This window comes from Neodiprion fabricii, chromosome 2, assembly GCF_021155785.1.
Source record: "Neodiprion fabricii isolate iyNeoFabr1 chromosome 2, iyNeoFabr1.1, whole genome shotgun sequence".
Lineage (NCBI taxonomy): Eukaryota > Metazoa > Arthropoda > Insecta > Hymenoptera > Diprionidae > Neodiprion > Neodiprion fabricii.
Window position 1 is genome coordinate 39683959 of NC_060240.1, and position 20261 is coordinate 39704219.

At 51.1% G+C, this 20261-nt stretch overlaps 1 protein-coding gene across 5 annotated transcripts in view; it reads right to left on the reverse strand.

Annotated features, from left to right (window-relative positions):
- The window catches only part of LOC124175115 (homeobox protein homothorax), a 285128-nt gene that overhangs the window by 2229 nt on the left and 262638 nt on the right, over window positions 1–20261 (reverse strand). For all 5 annotated transcript variants that reach the window (XM_046555027.1, XM_046555025.1, XM_046555024.1 and 2 more), the window contains one exon: window positions 10768–10826. In XM_046555027.1, the coding sequence (XP_046410983.1) occupies window positions 10768–10826 (59 nt within the window). The remainder of the gene's footprint in view (window positions 1–10767; window positions 10827–20261) is intronic.

Genomic DNA, 20261 nt, shown 5'->3' on the forward strand with positions numbered 1-20261 from the left:
AAACATGCGAGTGAAAACTGGTTTCTCGCTGTTAAAATCACGCTCCGTCAAGTCCCAGAATCCGGGCCCCCCGTCATCCGTCCACTCTCGACGATGACGGCCGGTCGTAGATCGGATCGAGTAAAAGGTCGTTGATCGTTTCTATTCGGAGAAGTTTGCTTAATCGAATGCAGTTCGCGGGGCTTTGAGTTTGGCCGGTAAATTCAGGGGAAATTTAACGAAATCGGATGAGATCGGGGCGAACCGTATATACCGTTCGGTCGGTCGGTCGGTTTCGTTGGGGAAAAAGGCGCGGGGCGACGCAATAAAGCCTTCGGAACGTAAATCCGAAGCCGCGCTTACGGCGAGGAACGAGTGTAGAGAGGGGGTGGAGGAGGGAGAGGGAGAGGGAGAGAGAGAGAGCCCTCCGCAGGAGCGCGGGCGTTATACCTCCGTAATTTATTTAGAGGGGAAATGAGGGAGCCGTTAATTGCCGTCCGCTAAGCTGCGAGAAAGTATTCTGGGATGGGATCTAAAAGGGAGTTGCACGCCGCGAGGGAAGCTGAGGCTGAAGGCTGAAGCTCGGAGACTGAGACTGAGACTGAGAGTCCTGAGGAAAGGGGGTATATGGGATGGGAGGGCGGCCAACCGAGTGAGAGAAAACGGGCCCTGCTGCTTTCATGCCTCTTACTCCCCGACGAACAACCCCGAAACTTCTAAAAGGAGATTCATTGCCGGCCACCGAGTTACGGTTATGTGTTTACCAGCTGGTGTGCGCCTACCCCGTAGCTCCGAGCGGTTCCAACGAGGCACCTTGAACCTGTGCATTGTTTTGCCACCGCCGTGGGTTGCATTCCGTAGTGCAGATATGGACGAGTTCCATCCGGAGCGTTGCCGCCGGCGTTCAAAGCCCGCGAATCGAGAGAGAAAATGCGGAGGTGGTCGTAATTAAACCATCAATCCAACGTCACAGGGCGCTCGAGTCGCGAGGTGAACTTTAAAATTCCTTGAAATCTTGAGAAGTTGGGTTCGTTACTTCGCTCCGGGGCGGGAAACCGATGGTTCTTACTCTCCGGACTTCCATATCTATCACCGAGCCCGGCGTAGCTGGCTACCAACTCCTCCGGTGGTTTAGGCGCGACCATTCTCGATCCGGGACTCGAAACTTCCCGATGAGAAGCCGGAGCAACTGCGGGGCAGCTCAACTTCTGGCAAACTACCCTGGACCACTTCGTGTCGCCGCCAACTAACTTCTTCCTTCCCCGGAAATGCCCCTCCAGACTAGCTGCATTCTCCAGGCACCAATTCCAGATCCTCGGCTGTACCACTCGCGGCTATTAGCAACGTGAGTTAAGCCGTGACGACGCTGCTGCTGGTTTGATTTTTGATCCTGCCGAGAGGGGAATTTCCGCGCGATCGGCGAACGAGGCGGTAGTAGACAAAAGCGGCTCGATTCGAAACGGAAGACCATCTACGGGGCACGGTCCATATCTTTCGAAACTGTGGAAAAGTAGGGCGGAATGGGAAACCGCGGAGACACCGCAGCGGGGAAAGGGAACGACGGCCACGACGACTATCTCGCCGAGGATGGAGAGTGGATATAACCGGGAAACTGGGGAAGACGAGTCGCGGTACGGAAGCCGGAAATGTGCTCCGGATCCTTCAACGATCCCTCGATGAAACTATTGGTCATCCGCGACGCAATACCGGAAATGCCCCCGGATCTAATAACTCATCGGTTAGCTCGGGTCCGAATTGTCCATTGTTTACTCCGCCGCTCCGCTTAGCGGCCCTTCTCCTCGGCCCTTCGCCCTTCTTACCGACCAGCGATGCTTCGCCCACTTTCCTCGGCTTCCCCTGCACTTGTCGTAGTCACGGCCACGCCGTCATGCTCTTCTGGCTCCTTGATTACCGCAACTATCGTTAAAGGTACCATTAGCCAATGAATCGCTGCCCCATAGAGCGTCGGAGCTTGTCCCGACTGCCGCCGTTCTTCTGCAGAGGGAAACGAGAGGAACGAACGAGTGATCCTCTCAACGGCCGGGGTAATTTACCGAGACTTTCCGATTCCGGAATCTCTTCTCTTGTTTCTCCGCTTCGTGACTCGCGGGGAGAGAAAAATAATGATCAAAGAAAAAAAAAAAGAAAAAAAAAAAAAAACCGAAGCTGAGGATGAAAGAGAAAGGAGAAGGATACGAAAAAGAACAACACCGAACCACGAATCCACGAAGCTGCCCATTTTAATTGACCGTGACGACGTTTGCGTAACTCCAAAATAATCGCCCGGACAAAAACAAGCGTAGTTTTTGCCTCTATGCAACGCGGTGTAATCTTCTTCGTACAATTTTGCCACAAGATGTATAAAAAGTAACGAATCAAAATTAGTCTCAGAATAGAGTTGGAATTTACGCAAAGCCATGACTCGGCAATTGTATGTATATAATGGAGTGAAATAGTGGCATGATATTCTGGGGAATGGGAAAAAGAGAACACTAAGAAGAAAAAAAAAAGGAAGACGAGAAAAGCGCTGACGGTGAAACAGTATGAGATAACGTATTTTGAACGAGGAGGAAGCGGCTGGCAATCGATTTCAGATTTCGCGCTGAAGTCAGCGACACTTGAACCCTTCGAGCGGAGAGAAAACAGCGTGCGAGTTTCCGACTTGGTGAGTCAAGAGCTTCCTATATTTTCCTGCATTACTTGCGTTTTCGCACGTGATAACTCCCGCGGCTGAAACGGAACGGCGTTTTATCGATGTTGGCTGGACGAAAAAAAAAAAAAAAAAAAAATAAGAAAAGAAAAGAGGATCAAGAATGATGAAAAAAGGAAAGAGATGATCAAGGCGAGAGCCATCCGAGATAATCGAGGCACATTTGTGACGTACTTACGAACGACAAAAATAAAGATGCAGAAAAAAAAATCGATAACGAAAACGAAACATATGCGGCAGAGGAATGCAAACGGGTAAAAGGTATATAATCTCGGAGAATGAGTCGAAAGATATCCGCAGCTGCCGTCGGCCGTGCAGGGCGTGTGTAATTGCAAGAATTTAATCAATCAGATACATCCTTGCCAAGGCCCCGTTAACCTTGCCAAGCCGAGTTAAGCCTCGGGGAGTCTCATTTAAGATAAACCCGTCTAGCGAAAAGAAGAAGAAGAAGAAGAAGAAGAGAAAGAAGCGCGCGGACAGGGAAGGAAGGAAATAAAGAGCAGATGCGGACGGCAAGCGAAGAGCGGAAAACGCCGTACCGGAATGACGAAACGGCAGGACTACTATCCTAGATTCCCGCCTCCTCCTCCGCACCCTTTTACTCTCTCGACGAGCGGGGCTCGCACACGCAAACACGCAAACACGCAAACACACACGCGAACCCCTGCATCGGGGTGATATATAGCTCCTTGGAGGTCGATGACTTCCGCTATTTTTCTTCCGCTGTCTCCAGCAAGCGAGTTCCTTCCTCGGTTCCTCCAGGATCCCGGGATACCCGCCTAGCCTTCTTCGCCGATGAAAGGAGGACGGTCATCGATCGCCGGCCGGCCACTGAAACGAAGCTTCCTGCCCCCGAAAAGGGTCGAAAATATTTTACGATTTGCACACCTCGAGGACGCGAATCGTCGCTGGTTTCTGCCGGACCATTTCGATCTTCACCGACGTCGGGAGTCCCACGGAGTCCTCGGTTAGGGCAGGACGAAAGAAGCCGTTGCATTTATGGATGGGAGTATCGACGACGAGTTTAAATTAATTTCACCCTCCGACATCGGCGTCGCGGTTTGGCATATTTTAACCAATTTCTTCGGGGGGTTCGTTTTATCGCATGATGATCGCGCGTGTATTTCATTTTGCGATACACATATTTTTTTCCAACATTTCTCTTTCTTGCACGCCCTCGAATTCTCATAAATTTCATCCACTGCGAGGACTGCGGACGGGCGAGATTTGCCAAATCTGCTCTGCCGATCGGGTCAAACAAGAAGACGGTAAACAACGCGATGCCGCTACTCACCGGATCGTCCGCCTCTCCGCCGTTGCCTGACGTAATAAATAATTAATGATTGAGCGCGCCGCGAGGAGGAGGCCTGTCTATAAACCTCTTAATATTTATAAGGTATGAGGTATACGTCGTATACAGAGGCGAGAGCCGTACGGGCTGGATGAAGGGTGCACCCTTCGAGCGAACCACGATTTTATATGGCGCACCTCACGGTATTTAGATATTTTAATTAACCGATCGACCATAAATTATGGTAATTGGGAGAGTTGAGAGAATTGGAATCGTTGCCTGTTCCTGTGCCTCTTTTATATATTTCAAACCCGGATCGCCGCGCGGTCCCGATCGAGACGGGAATATTAATCGGAATCGAGACGAAGAGTAACTCGCGATCGCAAAAGAGCTGGATTTCTTTCAAACTTTACAATATTGCGAAGGAAAACATTCCGTAATTGGTGCGGTACGGGAGAAGCGATCAATCGAGCATCAGCCGACGGTTGAAGGGGGATGAGAAAACAGCGGGAAATACCGATAGAAACAAGTCATTGTTCGTTCGACAACGGATTGCGGTAATTGTATGAAAAAAGAAGAAACGTTCTCATCCCCGACTCGCTGCGTATATCTATACGGACCTCGTCGAAACCGTCTTCAAAACTACGGTCAAACTCTCCGGGGTAAAACGGCGCTCCGCGTTGTCTAGGGGTCACCGGTCAACGGCTCGAGATGCGATAGAACAGGCCATTATGCCGGCCTGATAAGATAGGTCCACCCTCGGAGCCGGCTACTCGAACCTTGATACACCGGACGCGCCTCGAGGGCATGAAAAATCTAGGAGTAACCCTGCCGCTGGTGTCGGACGACCCTCGGCCGGCTATCTCGGGGCTCCGATCGAGCGCCGCTGGTCAGTCGGGTCCTTCATTTCCTGGACCAATTTATATCCGCTGGGCGCTGGTTGATTCGGCGTCGAATTTACATTCGGGATTAAGCCGGTATTCCGAGTTCAGAGGAAAATCGATCGGACGCGACTTTTCCTCGCGTCATGCGGCGGAAAAGGGAGAAAGGCGATGCAATTTCGGCGTAGGTAAGCCTTCGAGCCATCGAAGTCGCGGCTCCCCTCCGACAAATAATAACATTTCTATAAGGCGGTCGTTTGTAGTCGGCGCCCGCCGCCGCCAACCCCCGTTTCAATTAACGCATGACGTATGACGTATGCCGTATAAGGACCATCCGAGCACCTCTCTCGCCCTCGCTCAGGGCCGTAATGCCGGAGGTCGCGCGGCTAAGTAACTCTATATCATACTACTACGTGACAGGAACGACGTAATGTCCGTCGAAACAGAGACGCTTCTCCCCTTCGGGATAACCGGAAACCCTCCGAGCTTTTCGGAGCCCGGATAACCGGCCAAAATATCTCGGTGCTGTGCGTTTGGCAAGAGTTGAATTTCGGAATTTTTATCACGGCACGAACGGAGTAGCTCTTCGTCCAGGTATTGCGGATCGGATAATTTACAACTGTAGACAAAAAAAAACATTTAGTTTTCGGCCTTTGGCAATCGGAATCGTGTATACAACGCATAAAACGTTTGCGTCGACGCAACTTACAAAAAATCACGCGAACTATTTCGCATTAGTGGTAATACTTTAGGCATTTTTGCGAAAAAGTTTGGTACAGCGATCCGGAAGATTCTTCTCAATATCGAAAAATGAAAAATTGATATCCAAGCTCTTGTTTGTAATTCCGATACTTTTTTGTTATCGAATTTATAAAAGATTCTCAACCGGCCAATTTCCCTCAAGAATTACATATTCGAGACTGACGCTACTTCAACGAATGTGAAAACTACCATCGGTTCCAATTTTTTCCAACTGCCGAACCGCGTTGTTTTCGTTATAAGAATAGTTTCACGGGCGGCGATGCTCGGGTGGAAAATTGCCTCGGTGAGTATCCCGGCTCTGTCCGGCATTCGGGACATCCGGTCGTCGAGATAAGTCCAGCGAAGCTCTCGGAGTCGATCTCATATTCGGTCGGACTCCCCAGCTCCGCGCATCGGGTCCTTTCGCATCTAGTCTCGGGTCATTCGTCACGGACTCGCTGAGAGCATCGTCTCGATAAGGCTCGCCCGGGTCTTTCCCTTCGGGGCTCCGGGGTTGCGGGTCGCTATCTGCCGCTGCGGAGGCGGGGGTGGATGCGGAGGCGGAGGCGAGGTCCCTCCAGCGCCCCGAATCCACTCCATCTCACTTGGCTCGGCACCCGGGCCACCCCGCCCGCACCAACGCCATCAATCAAGGTTGTCAATTTGTAATGGCGATTCTCTGTGTCCATCTCGGCCGGGTCCAGGCTCCCTCCCTCTCCCCGTCCCCCCGCCCTCCTCCTCTTCTCCTCCACGCTCGACGGGATCCTACGGCTCGCCGATGGAACGGGAGAATTGAGTAGCGGAGTGACCAGCTCCGAATCCTCTCCCGCCACCTCTTTCTGCTCTATGGTATTTCAGGGGACGGGGCTAAATAAAATAAATGTCCGAGGGGACAAAAATGCCCTTAGAAACAGCGCTGCCTCGCGTTGGCTCTTTGTTTTGTTTTTTTTTTTCTCCTCAATTACCGAAACTCTGCGGCGGGTCTCAGGGCACTGGTGCTCGGGACTAGGATCGCCAAAAATCGGGAACGACGGAACGGGTGAAAGTGTAATTAAAAAAGAGAGCACCAACGGCGTCCCGCTGTTTTCGTTATTGAAATTAAAATCCATCGGAATTGTATAGCTCGATAAGGAAGCTTGACGTGCACGCGTTGTCCTTCGGCTTGTCAGCGATCCTTACGCGCTCTTCGTTATGTTCGTATCCCGAACGTTCGCGAATCGCAGTTCGGTGTCGTCGGATGTTCGAGGAGGGCGCGAGATTGTTGCGCGAGCGGAGTTAACGTTACGAGATACAACTTTGAGAGTGGTAATCGTGCGGCTTGGCACCCGGTCTGCATCTCCGGATTGGACTAATGCATAATGCGTTTAATGGGTGCGTGACATGTTCCGAGTCGTGTGACGGCTGCGGTGGAACGACGAGAGCTGGCCGACCCGTCGGCTGTGTCCTACTTGCCGGGCTAATGATGCCGGCGTTGCACGGCTGAGGGCGTCATCAATCATACTTTCATTACGACGATTGCCGGTGCGCCCTGCGCCAGAAACATCCCGAATAGAAGTATCCGACTGTCGGGCCTCGCGCGTAATTTTTCCCGCGACAACGAACTCGAAGAAAGCAGGGAAGCCCGACCCCTGGTTGAAAACCGTCACCGCGGCAGAAACGCCGCGTAATAACCGGAGTGTGTCTCCGGCTATTAATTCTGAAGGGAAAGTCTTGGAACGCGTAATGGAAGACCCGTAGACTAGCTGCGTAAGTCCTCGGGCCGATCCCCTCGCCAAAAACCATCCCTCGGCTCCCTCGGCGAGCCATTCGCGGCCCTATCGCTCGTTTTGCCCATTACGCCAATCGGCGCTCCGCCACTCACTTAACCCGGACGAAAATTCATTTACTCGACGTATTTTGAAACGAAAAAATTCCACATAAAGCCGACTCGCGTTCGCCGTTAGACGTTAATGGATAACCGCACGGATAGGAGGCGAAAGGCGGGGATGCGGTCGGTAAACTGACTGGGATTTGATCGAGGAAAGAAATTTATACGCGCGGTTGACGGCGCTTGAAAATTTCGAGAGCTCTGAAAATATTGTAAAACAAAACACTGGCGCGGTTCAGAACTGGGCGAGAATGCAGTCCGGGCAATTCCAGGACTCGTCCTTAAACTCGAGACGCTATCCTGGAGATTGAGCGGGGGGCGGTAGACAACCCTGACCTCGGGCGGTAGGAAATTTTTCTCCTTCTCGTTTGTCGCGCAATAAATATAACTGCCTGCGAGGCATACGCTCGGGGTAATTTTACGAGAATACCACGCGACCTCCACCCCCGCCCCGTATACGTCTTATTGCCTGTCATGGCGCCGTTCGCACAAAACATCGGGCCAAGTGTACGCGCGCGGCCGCGGCAAAGTCTCAGCTTTACGACACTTTCGGGCGAGCTGTTACGTTTTTACAACGTCGTTCTGAAAACGCGGAGGGGTGTATCTACCCGGCTGTGCTCGAGTTCCCCGTTCCACCTCCGGCGATTCCTCGCGATATTGTCAGAAGGGCGTAAGGTCGGCTCGGCGGGAATCCGAGAGATCCGAATATATGAACGTCTGGCCGCGTGACGGGGTTGATTTTCGCGTATCGCTGAAATAAGCTGATCCGACGAAGTCGATACTCGAAAAGAAGTTTAGGCACCTTTCGAACGTAGGTGATTATACCGATGCGCGGAAGGTTGGATTTTCGCAACTTACGACTGAGACGGTGACTCGCGCCGTTATCGTTCTCGTCGAGGAGACACGCGCCGATACGAAGTTAATAGAATCCTAAGCAAGGGACTACTTCCTCCCTCGTAAAATGATGCACCGAGAGTTTATAGGTTGCGGTTATGCGTTCCTCTCCCCCTGAGCCAGCGCGTTGGGGCGCGTGATTGAAATGATTTTGAAAATAGAGACGGCACGAAAATCGCGCGATATTTTGGCCGTCGGAGAGCGGTGGAGGAGCTCGGGAAAGTGGAAAGAGATAGATTAGATTAGATTAGATTAGATTTATTAGAGGCTAGGTATCCAGAAGTCAATGACTAGAGTTCCCGTATAGCTTAAGCATTATGCAAAATATACATACCAAGGTGATTATTTACATATGGTAGTAGATAAAATCTACTCGCATTGTATCGCATTGTACAAAGCTTAATATTATAACAATTTTATTAGTATTCAGACTAATGAAGTATACAAAAAGAAAACAAAGCAAGTATTAGTATAATAAAAAAAGAGAAAAAATAACAAAGAAGGGCGCAAACAAAATTAGTGACCAATAACTAGCCTACTTTACTAAACAAATGAGACAAAAAGCGAATCACGCAAATAATTCAGACTCGCCTTAGAAATTACAAGATCAAGACGCGTCGCGCGCTTCGTTCCAGGACGATAGAAAGAGAGAGGGAGAGGGAGAGCGGAGGGGTTGGACTGATCAGGATTGACTCCGGGATGATAATCTGGCGGACACGGATTTCCACTTTGCTCTTGGCGAAGGTATAACGCGACGTCGTCGTCACGACGCGCCTCAGCTGCCGAATCCCTCCGCCGCCGAGTGAGAGAGGCGGACGATAATTTTAGCAATTTTTCAATCGGCGTTCGCCGAAATTCCGTAGCTGCGAGGCCGGGGGCGGAAAGCTACTTGCGCTAAACCGCCCCTAAAGCCTGGTTTCGGTAAAACAAACAACCCGTAACTCAGTGAGTGTTTATGAGAACGAAGAGGTGGACGGGGAGGGTCGGCAGAGTCGTAAAAGTGCGCGAAATGTCGGCCCGCGTTTGGACCCGGAACCCTCGCCGCCGCTGTTTCGCCGCTGAGAGTTTTCTTAAGAGCCGTAGTTTTCCCGATGAGAGTAAAAGCGGGGGCGCGGGGGCGAAACTCGGCCGGAAAGGTTTCCCGGGACAGCCGCATGTTCCCGGATCGTAAAACCCAGTCTGATCACCGCTACCAATTATCCCGCCGTTATCCAAGCGTTATCCGGACGTTATCCTGGCGTTATCCACCCGTCTCCGCACCCCTCACCACTCGCCCCTTTATTCCCGAACCCTTCAACCCGAGGGCCAACCATCCCCCCCCTTCTTGTTGTCTCTCGTTCTGCTGTATCCGACGGGGCGATTCTCACCTCCTGAAGAGCGTTGCTTCGGATTCGGAGATAAGAAATTAACTAAATTCACGCCCGTTTGAAATCAAGATTCAACCGCCCGGGAGGCCATCCGAGAATCAAGTTAGATTTTAAATTGTCGGAAAGTAAATTTATCTTTATAACTCTCTCGAGATACTCGTCCAATTCATTCTAGTAGCCAATAAAACCATGAAACTCGACATCAGCGCCGTGTTTTAACGACAATTACGAGGCAAAATATTCTAGAAATTGTGAGAAATGGTTCAATTTCGTATCGATATTTCAATCCGTTTCTAATCTCGCCCCGCGACATATTTGGAACCTTAATATTCTCCCGCACGCGGGTATTTTCTACGGGAACGTCGAAGCGAACACGGAAACGAAATTAGTTGGAAACCTGTCCGACTAAAAGGTACGAATCGAGTATCTCCGGGCGGTAGCGTTTGGTCAGAGGTTGAGTGAAACATCGCGGTAGGTTTAAATAATTCATCGATTCAATTACGGGGCAGTGAAACAAAGGCGTTCGATAAAATATCGGCTATTCGAACTGATTGATTTTATTAAGCGTTATCAAGTATGCTCAGAGCGCGATACGTAATTGAATTACAATTGTCGCTCTGGATTGTGGGATGATCAATTACGCACCGTCGGTCTACAACCAGTTTTGTATAATGCGATTAACCGCAACACAGCGATGTGAAACCCGATCCATATCTATGTCTACAAATTAAGTTCGAGAATAAGTTTTCAATTCGGATTCGAAAGACAGCCTGACTGCTGGTTAAACATCCTAAGTACACGCAAAACTGTCACTATTATTAATGAACCGCGCCCCCTGACTCACGCCGACTTCCTACGAAATTTACCGAAGCTAAGGTTTCAGGATCTCCCGGCTCGTTTTCTCCCGCGTTCTACGCGGATCACACGCGTGCAACGTAGCTCCGTTCACCACCGCGTGTGAGTATGTTCGTGTTTAGCGTGAGTCGAATGTAATCGTGTGTAATGGTCAAGCGATGACACAACCGGCTGCGACTTACCGGCTCTGTTGCTCTGGTCGATCATGGGTTGAACGATTCTACGTCTCGCATTGATAAACCTGAAACATAGAACGAAGGAAGTTGCGATTAGATAGGAAGGAGCAAATCATCGGCCAAACTGTTGCCTACCACACCTCGTATCCGCGGTTCACGTAGTAAAAACAGCGATATCCTCGGCTGCGGGAACAAAGACTCGAACATACTATATACACGATATATACGGTGTCGAGAAGAAGAAGGTTCGAGGCAGGATCATTAGCCCATTGGAGAGGCTTCCGAGCGAGCGCTTCCCAAACAATAGATTTGCGGTATGTTTTGGGGGCATAAGAGGCGGCGATGTGGACGGAGGACGAGGGACGGCGGGGGTGTACGTCAGTCGACGTCAGCGTCGCGGCTCCCTAATGGGCGCAGACGCCGGAAGTGATTGGGTTTCCGCTCGACTGGGTCCGGGCACCCTTGGCCGGATCGTCGGGGGTGAGGCGGGGGTGGTGGTGGTGGTGGTGGATGGAGGGCGTCGTACGCACCGGGTGAAATCGGGACTCGGGCAATCCGGGGAACGAGGATGGGAGCAGGAGAGGCGCAGCCCCCTTGTTTTGCAGCACATCTTTCTTGCTTAGTCTCACGCCTGGCTGACTCCCGGGAGAGTCTTATGAATAATAATTATTAAACTCTCGTCTATGTATACCATTATAGTACGAAACCCGTCGGGCAAGTTATAAGTCAGAGATGGTGAGTATAACGGGTTGATGCCTCGCGCGTTCCGCAGCTCGCCGTTAAGAACCTTCAGAACCAATCTAAGTTGACGGGTTCAAGAAACATACTTTGCCTATCGCTCGGGTATTAGTCGAACATCCCGGTGTTTTAATAGCTCGACCGTTTCACCGTTTCAACCCCTTCGTTAAGTCTGCGCTACGTTACCTGCCTCCATGTGCACACAATCTCGCGATCTCACCGCTGCGATAGTTGTGCTTAGGAGCATTCAAGTGAATATATCAGCTGTTTCAGCGGAACAGGTTTCAAGGAACAAATGGGCAGGTACTCGCTCGCTCTCTCTCTCTCTCTCTCTTAAAGAAGCCCGTGGCACCCGGATATACCTACGTGTATACATATATTTGTAAAACTATTGTCGCGGTGGATGCGGAAGATGTGGGATGAGGCAGGGTAACCGCAGCGCGACTTTGAATCGAATTACAGGAGGAACAGAGAGGATATAACTTAGCCGCTCTGTGTCAAGGCCCCGGATATCGTTAGATGAAAGAGTATGCCGGCGCGCCCCGAGCCTCCCCGGTCGCTTTGCCTCTCAGTGCCTCGGCTTTCCCCTTTGGCGGTGTAGGCGGCATGTCGCAGCCAGCTGACTCCCGCCCCTGCCAGCCGCCCCCGTGGCTGAAATATCGCCCGAACAATGGCGCGCCACCCGAGCCACCCCAGCCCCCAACCCGCGGGCTGAGAGAAGCAGAGCGCAGAGAAACTCGGCAGCTCGGAAACCGTCGAGTCCGCCCTCCACCCCGGCTGTAACCAACAAGAGCTGGCGAGCCGAAGCTGGCTGATCCCCTCCCGGAAAACTTGTAGAAAAATTCGAAAAAGGGCTTTCCTCCAGCGGGGTTGGATTGGAATTTTTTCACCCCCGACTCGAACGAGCCTTGTCTCCGTTTCTCCGCAGCCTCTCGTCACTCGATAATCCTCGAGGTACATCCTCCTGCCCCGATATCACGACGGAACAACCGCAACAAATGACCCGAAATCGATACAGCTTTTGTTTCCGGAGGCGTTGCGCGGATTATCGCGACATAATGAAGAACCTACTCGAACTCCGGATGCAAAGCCTCTGGGGTTACGGAAGGTGGGGAGGGGAGGGGGAGGGGGAGGATGAGGATGGGCGCCGAGGTACGAGGTGAACGTATTGTTCTCTTAGCAGCCTGCCGCTTTCCTCGGCACCACGTTCACCCCTGCATGGATGACAAAACACTTTTCCAACACCCCATCCCTGGACGACGTCACCATGATTCGGAATTTCGGCTCGCGTTTTTAATGCAGTTTTCATTATGCGACGAACACCTTGTAATATTACACCGACGCATCGACGTCGCTCAATGCGTCGATAATTCGGTGAGGAAAACTTTCAGGTCAATAAAAAATTAATTTCTATTTTTCATTCGTGTTCTCGAAGAACCTTTAAATGAATTCATAGATGAAGACAAATGTTTTGATAGGTTGCTGGCGAAAAAAATCAGTGAGAAACAAACGACACTATACGTGCAATCGTAGTCGTTGATACTGTATATAATACCTAAGCGGCGATAGATTGCAGCGGTCTCAGATCCCGTTACATTTTTATGGGAGGCCTGGAGAGAGCGAAGCATATGATGGTACTCCATAAAATAGAAATTTATTGCAGGGTGCTTACTGCATGACCTTGTATTTCGCGGACTAGGCAGTGGATTCTTGTACGTGCATGCATACGTAGGTGGGCACGATTCGTGTGCGTGAATAACGCGTGAATTTGATCACGTGTCGCGTGGGAATCGTGATGCGGAAGACTTGGCGATATGCTCGCAATGACGCAAGCTGTGTTCGAATAAAAAAAAAAAAAAAAGACGGAGTGATAAAAAACAAAGCGCAAAAAAAAAAAGAAAAAAGATCGTGAGCCCGGAAACGAAGAAGAGAAAAGGAACGAAACAAAAAAACACGCTTAGTTGACGTTTTTTTCTGGTACAGTAAAAATTTGCATAACGTTAATTAGATAAAGATTCGTGTATCATAAAAAGGTACACATATACACATTTACACTGCGTAGAGTACAAAAAGTGTTGACAGTTGGTGCCCAGTGCTTTAACACTTGGAAATTTCGTATGAAAAAAGAAAAAGAAAAGAAAACAAGTTAGCGAGTATCTAATGACAAATCAGTGACTGGACGATTTCGTTGAATGTTTATTATTCAACATCTAAGAATAGACCGATGACGTTTCTATTTGAGAAACATTAGGATAACTTTGAGAACATCAAGATGCCTTCAGCAAATCTGGAGAAAACGATGAGAATGATATCCACGTGAACGGCGCCGCAGTTTAAATCATTGATTTTAATCACCATTTTCTTTTCACAGCTCATCGAAATGCCTGATTTTCGGGGTAGAATTTCCGATAGGAACGCGGTACACGTACGTATAAATTTTTCATATCCGCAGAGCGTACGACGATAACTTACGTACCGAATGACGTCGCCTGATTTCGTCGGTGGGATTAATGCCGCAATGGAAGCCTCGGTCATAACACCGGCGCGTTGTTCCCGACGACTCAGGAATGCCGAGGATAACGATGATTACTGCCGCTCAGCGCGGTAATATTTACTCCTCGCGTAACCATTCGTAATTATCAAGAGAGGTTCCATTAGTTAACTGCAGTCAATATCCACCGCCCCGAGGCTCGCATCAAAACATCATTACTACCTCGGAAGCTGGGCGAACCGGGAACGCCGACTCGGCTGGTAGGTAGTGCTATTGGTAATCAATTTCACTGCTGCACGCCGGTAATGCAAAAGGTCTCGATGCTCCGCTCCGGGCTCGCCGAGCGACTGACTGCAATATAATGTCAAACACCGTTGCGGAAAAGAGTCACGAAACGACTTTCTCGCCCGTTTTTTGCCTGAAAAATATTTTCCGCGTCGCCTTTCGCAGCCCCGTGTTTGGCCCGATACGACCGACGGAGAGTTATCGCACCCGCTGATACGTGGCTCGGGTTATCGCGCGTTAATTAGCAATTGCCAGGCTGATCGGATGGCAGAGAGTTGCTGCTGGTCGGAGCTCGTCGACGGATGTAGAAACCGATATCCGTCGACAGCTTTACGTGTGTCAACAAACCGATTTAACGCCGTACGCGTCACTGATAGTTACTGCCCACCCTTCCCTCGACTCACCTCGATCTCGTTATCCGCGCAAAATCCCGAGGTTGCGTTTAATCCGGGCAATGAAAACCACCCCAGAAATATAAGGTTCGAAAAAGGATGTGGATGAAAATTGGTACGTGAAATCACCCGATGCAGAAATATTTATAAACTATCTGATCACAATTAGCACTGAATTACAATGAAGAATATTTTCAAAACAAAATGAGAAGAAATAATGGGGAGAAAAGAACGTACGCGCGACTCTTCTTCTTTTTCCACGGAGAGTTTCGGATAACGCGGATGTGACACATTCTTGTTCGCGAAACGCAGGGTGAGACGCGTTTGCATGCATCCATCGGTGTGATTAATGTTGCCGAACAAATTGTCTGGAAAAACATGTCCTATCCTCTTCGGGGGACGACGTCGTAGCGCCTGGGGAAAGGGAGTGCGCACCCCGAAGCCCCGATGCACCCTTTATCTCGGTCCGCGCACCCTTATTTTCCTTACGCACCGAGTGTAACACGGGGTTTCGGCTTTGGCGTTGCGCGCACCGCGGCGGCTCGGCTTACATACATACATTACGCAGATGATATCTGGCTAATCCGATTTACTTCGACTTCGCTATCAACATTCAACCTCGCTCGTTCGCTCGCTTGGGTAATTATACAACGGATCTTCCCTACAGACCGAATACGTCCACCCTCGGGAGAGAGCCAGACCCGGTTAGGGGTTGATTGCGCTAAGCCGAATTAGTACCGCGCGGCGGTGCTTCGCACCGGCTATTTTGTTAATTGGCAGTCCGATCTTTACAAACCCATTCCACCCCTCGTCGGGCTCCATCTTTATCTACCGCCCCGAAACACGGCCGACTGTTTTTCCACCGATTAGTGCCTCCGGTCAGATTTGATTTTTTCAGATCCTAAAAAGCCAAATGCTTCCTCACCGTTGGATCAAAAAGTCGTCCCACCAAGGATACTCGCAACTTTGAACAAAAACGAAAGCAAGGACCGGTGAAGTTCGTAAAGAACTGAGCAAATTGGTGAGGAACTCTCGCGTCGACCACGTTTCGAGGAACTCAAGGAGTTGGGCAAATAACTGTTGGCTATTCTTGCGGTATGAATCTACACGGCTGCTGTGGGAACGAACGAACTCAGTGGCGCGCGTTGGGTTGTGGGTATAGAATCTGAGAGTTGAGAGGCGGGGGCGGTGCGCCCCGTCCTTCGCATAAAGCTGGGATTTTATTACGAGCGGATTCAAATTCCACACACGCGGTAGCGGGCAGCCGCCTTGCCCCCGTACCGCGAATATAAAAACTACACCCTCCCCGCGAGGCTGCCCATAAACCAGCGAAAAGCGTGGCTGGTTCGGTTCTCTTCGAGCCAAAGAGGGGTCCTCGTATTCTATTTGGCACGGATAAAAATTCCGATTTTTTATCGTTGACCTCTAAATCTCCGAGGCGAAACGACGAGCTGGTCTAGGGAACGAGGCGGGGGCGAGTCGTTGCGTGCGGCCGTGGAGACCGCGGGGTAAGAATATACAAGAGCGGGAATAAAAGGAGGATGAGAATGGCCGGGGAAGGGAAAAGACACGAGGAGGGCGAGATGCCGGGAGAGATTTCTCGCGTGGGACGGTCACGGAGCCGCTTTAGGGCCATCCGGCGGCCAAGTGGTCAATCTAGAGGACGCTTATCTCTGATGTATGCCTCCTTTTTAATCTAAATAACGCAGTTACGACTGCGAGACGGCCCCGGATGGCTCGAGGCGAAGCTCTTTCCGCGCTTTCACCTGCAGGCCTGCAGATTCCGGAAAGAAACGTTCGGCCGTTCCGCAATGCGTCAACCCCGGTGGTAATAACGCTGCGACCGGCAGCCCGCGGGCCAGGAACGGCAGTTTGTAACGGCGACAGCGGCTGCGACACCCGGACATATATATACTCGCAGGGTTGCCGGGTACCTACGCGGAAGCTGGAGTTTAAGAGACCGTTGCAAGCTGGCGCCTCTCCGCCGCCCCTTCGCCGAGGGCGGGAGAACTCGAAGCGGCGAATATCGCGCCTCCGCCCTCCGCTCGACGATGGGTCTGACCCCGGGTGTCGACGAGTTGGTGGCCGCCGACAATCAGGTCTGCACCCGGGCGAGATCGGCGACAGCTGCGCCGCCAATAACTTCTTCTCTTCGGGGTTCCTCCCGCCTCGCAGACCGTCGCGAGCCCTTTAAATTAACTGATAATATTGTGCGCCTGCCGGCCGGGACCAACTTCAACCCTGCCAACCCAAACCCTTCTCGCCAAACTCCCTGTATAACCGGATTGCAACATTCGCTAATCGTCACTTTCTAGGCGCATTCATCACGCGGCATGTGCACCACCTTGAACTGCACACGCGGCTTAAGGCTGTTCGAAGGTCCCGTTTCGTACCTACAAATTTAAGCGAACGGATGCGGGTGAACGGAGAACGCTGACATTGGGAGTCGATGGTATTATGAGTTAACGTTTCGCAGTGACTGTCTGCAATGTTTCGATGTCATGAAACTTACCGACATTGATCAATTTGAATTCGTACCGCACTGAAATACCCGTACAGTTACGATCACTGTACGGATAATGGTCACCGATAGACCATGTTTGCAGGTTGGGAACACGGAGGCAATTTTAGTAACGCTTGATTTACAACATTTGTTATGGTACGCAATTCAACCACTTTTGCATCTTGTGCCTTTACGATTTGTCGCGATGCTCAAACGATACAACCAGACCGTCAAACTACCATTCGTCCAATCAGTCTCCTTACACCACTGCACCGTCTTTTTATTCGATGCTGTAAGCTCGGGTTGATCAACCAGCAGAATCTTTCGCCGATCCCTCGATCGAAGTATCCGAACAAGGCTATGGTAGAATTTCGAACCATACCGATGTGAATAAATCTTCCGACACTGACTTGAGAACGCAGCCATGAATCTCGAAGGTCCATTGGTGCAGACGTGTAACGAATCGTAAATTCAGTTCGATTGAAACCCGCGAGTTGAGGACCTTGCGGGTACGAAGGCCAGACTACATCCAACCACCGAGACAATATCTAAAACTTATCGGAGTCTAACACCGCACGCGCGAAACTCTAATAATATCGTTTCTTATCAGTAGACGTAATGCGCGTCGTGGGTATTTCACGAGTTAACATTAATCCTTGTTCATGCTTATTGTACGTACAAACGTGCGGTACACGATCCGTACACTTGTGTGCTTACAGCGTCGTTCTATATCCGGAGTTCGGTGGAGGGTGGCGCAGGGTATGTATGGGAAGGTGTACGTGAGGTAACGCAATACCGTAAGATGATTATCTGGAAAACTAATTTCACGAGCGCGTGCTGCAGCGCGAATGAAAGCAGCAAGCGAGCGATCGTGGAAGGGGGCGCATTGTTCGCTGCATCAACCACCCGGATTATTAGCAACGCGACGCTATTTACACGTCACCGTATCTCGCAGGATGCGTTCTCGCGACCGAACGCAGTGACGGCGGTCGCTGCGGCGCTCCGCCTGAAACGAAAACGGGTCGTAAGTTGACCGTCGGGTTTCCGAGATATTTCCTTTTTTGTTATTTTGACCGTACATCGGGGCTCCGGCACTGGATGCCGTCCATGCCCTAACTTGCGTACCTATATTTCTCAACTTCTCGGCGGAACTGCCTTCGTTCACGCGAACCGCATACGCGTATGTAATTCATACCGTGTAACGTGCTGCCGCTTGCTGCCGCTGGCGCAGAGACCACCCTTCGTGCAGGGCAGTGTGGGGGCCGAGAACGGCCGGTTCGGGAGCGTTATTTAGCGGCAATGTGTCGCGCATAGAAACGGCCCTAAAGCAGCCAATAAACGCCGTTACGCGGCCCGGGGCCCGGCCCTGCCGCCGGTTCGCCATCCACCTTCTTCGCCCCAACCCTCGACCGCCGCCAATTTCGTCAGATTTCGGGAAATTGTTGTTACGTCCGAAACGACGTCTGGCGTCGCGGACGGAATCAACAAACGACCCGGCGTCGCGCGCCGCCCCCGCACCTCCGCCACCTGTTCCGAAAACCACCCCCGACCCTCGCCGGCAGGCCGCCCGAGAAACGGCCACGCGGCTCTATTAACTCCCTACGTGCTCGGCGACCGAACGACCGCCTTAATTCCAAGATAATGAAAATTACAAATAACCTATCCTACGCGCTGCTAAGGTTCTCCGTCAATCCGTCAAGACTCGACGCTGTGTTCTGTTTTACGTAACAAACTCCGGGAATATACTAACTGATTTCGCTACAGCGTAAAGTCGACCTTCGATTGATGCCGGAGGAATTTCATCCAGCACTGTTTTCCGCCAAACAGCCAAGCTGCGGCGTGAAGACCAAGGGAACAGGGGGGTTGTTATTGAGCATGAAGCTCCGAAGGCCATCTATCCCTACCCTCGCGGGCTCTATTAGCAAAGTGTGATGGAGTTTTGCGAGCACGATTACACATAAATGAGTATTACCCTTTCCCCGATGCAGCCCGACGCCGACGTCCCTTGAGACGCGGGGATCTTTCTCTCTCTCTGTTTCAAAGCAACCCTTTGCCGACGCCAACATCGACGCCCCTATTCTTCGCACTAAATCGTCCTTCTATCGGATTGCACGGTAGTGCGTTTGACGGAGTTTAACTCTCCGTTCTGGTCCCCACGACACAGGAACCGAAGACAGAGAACTACCTCGCACCATCGGCGTTACCCGCATCGAACCACTGATCTTCGTCCAATTTTGATACCCACGGTAAGTATGTGAACCGCGAAGCCGTTACACGCTTTTTGTAAACGCTTTTTTTTCCCACTAAAGCCGGAGCCCAAACTTCCTGCAAGGGTAAATTTGGCCTCGGAGCGAACGAACCTCGAGGAATCAGAAGTGGTCCTCCATCACTCATGAGCCACGAGCGCCATTGCTCAGCCGCGTGCTTAGTTTCCGGAACGTTGCGCGGTGTTCCCCCTTCTGGCATTCCTCTCGGGCTGTCCCTCTCGTGCCTCTGGGTTCGCGATTTCCCTCCACCCTCGCATCCGCGTCGACGGTGTGCGGCGGCTATTCCCATGTACCGTCCTTTCATTTTCCGAACACAAACGCAAACGAAGTAACGAAACACGACGACCGACGCGAGGTGAGGTGGAGGGTTTCGTCGGGGACCCTCGGGAGGACGGACACGGGTGTTGGGAGTCGAGACGCCGACCCGGGCGAGATAATCCTGGCTAATGATTGCCCGAACAATTACACTGGCCATGGGGCGGCAGAGAGGGTTAACGGGGATTGAGTGGACCAGGAAAACGGACGAAAAAGGGTGCGGTCCGTCGGGTCGGTCACCGTAATCGCTTGTTTTTTTTTTTTTTTTTTTTTATTTTTTACCACCGCTTTCGGAGTTGCTGCATTCACGACTAAACCGTCATCCAGGATTCCAAGCTCTTCGTCCTCGTGCAGACTGTCAATCACGTAACTTTCATGCCCAAATTGCCCTGATCACGCAAAGCGTCAGATTTCGTTCGCACTAATCATCCCGTGGTGCTTGGGTCCTGTTTGCGCTTACTTCGATTCTCTGGATGAACGAGGGTCGATCCGAAAGGTACAGATCATCG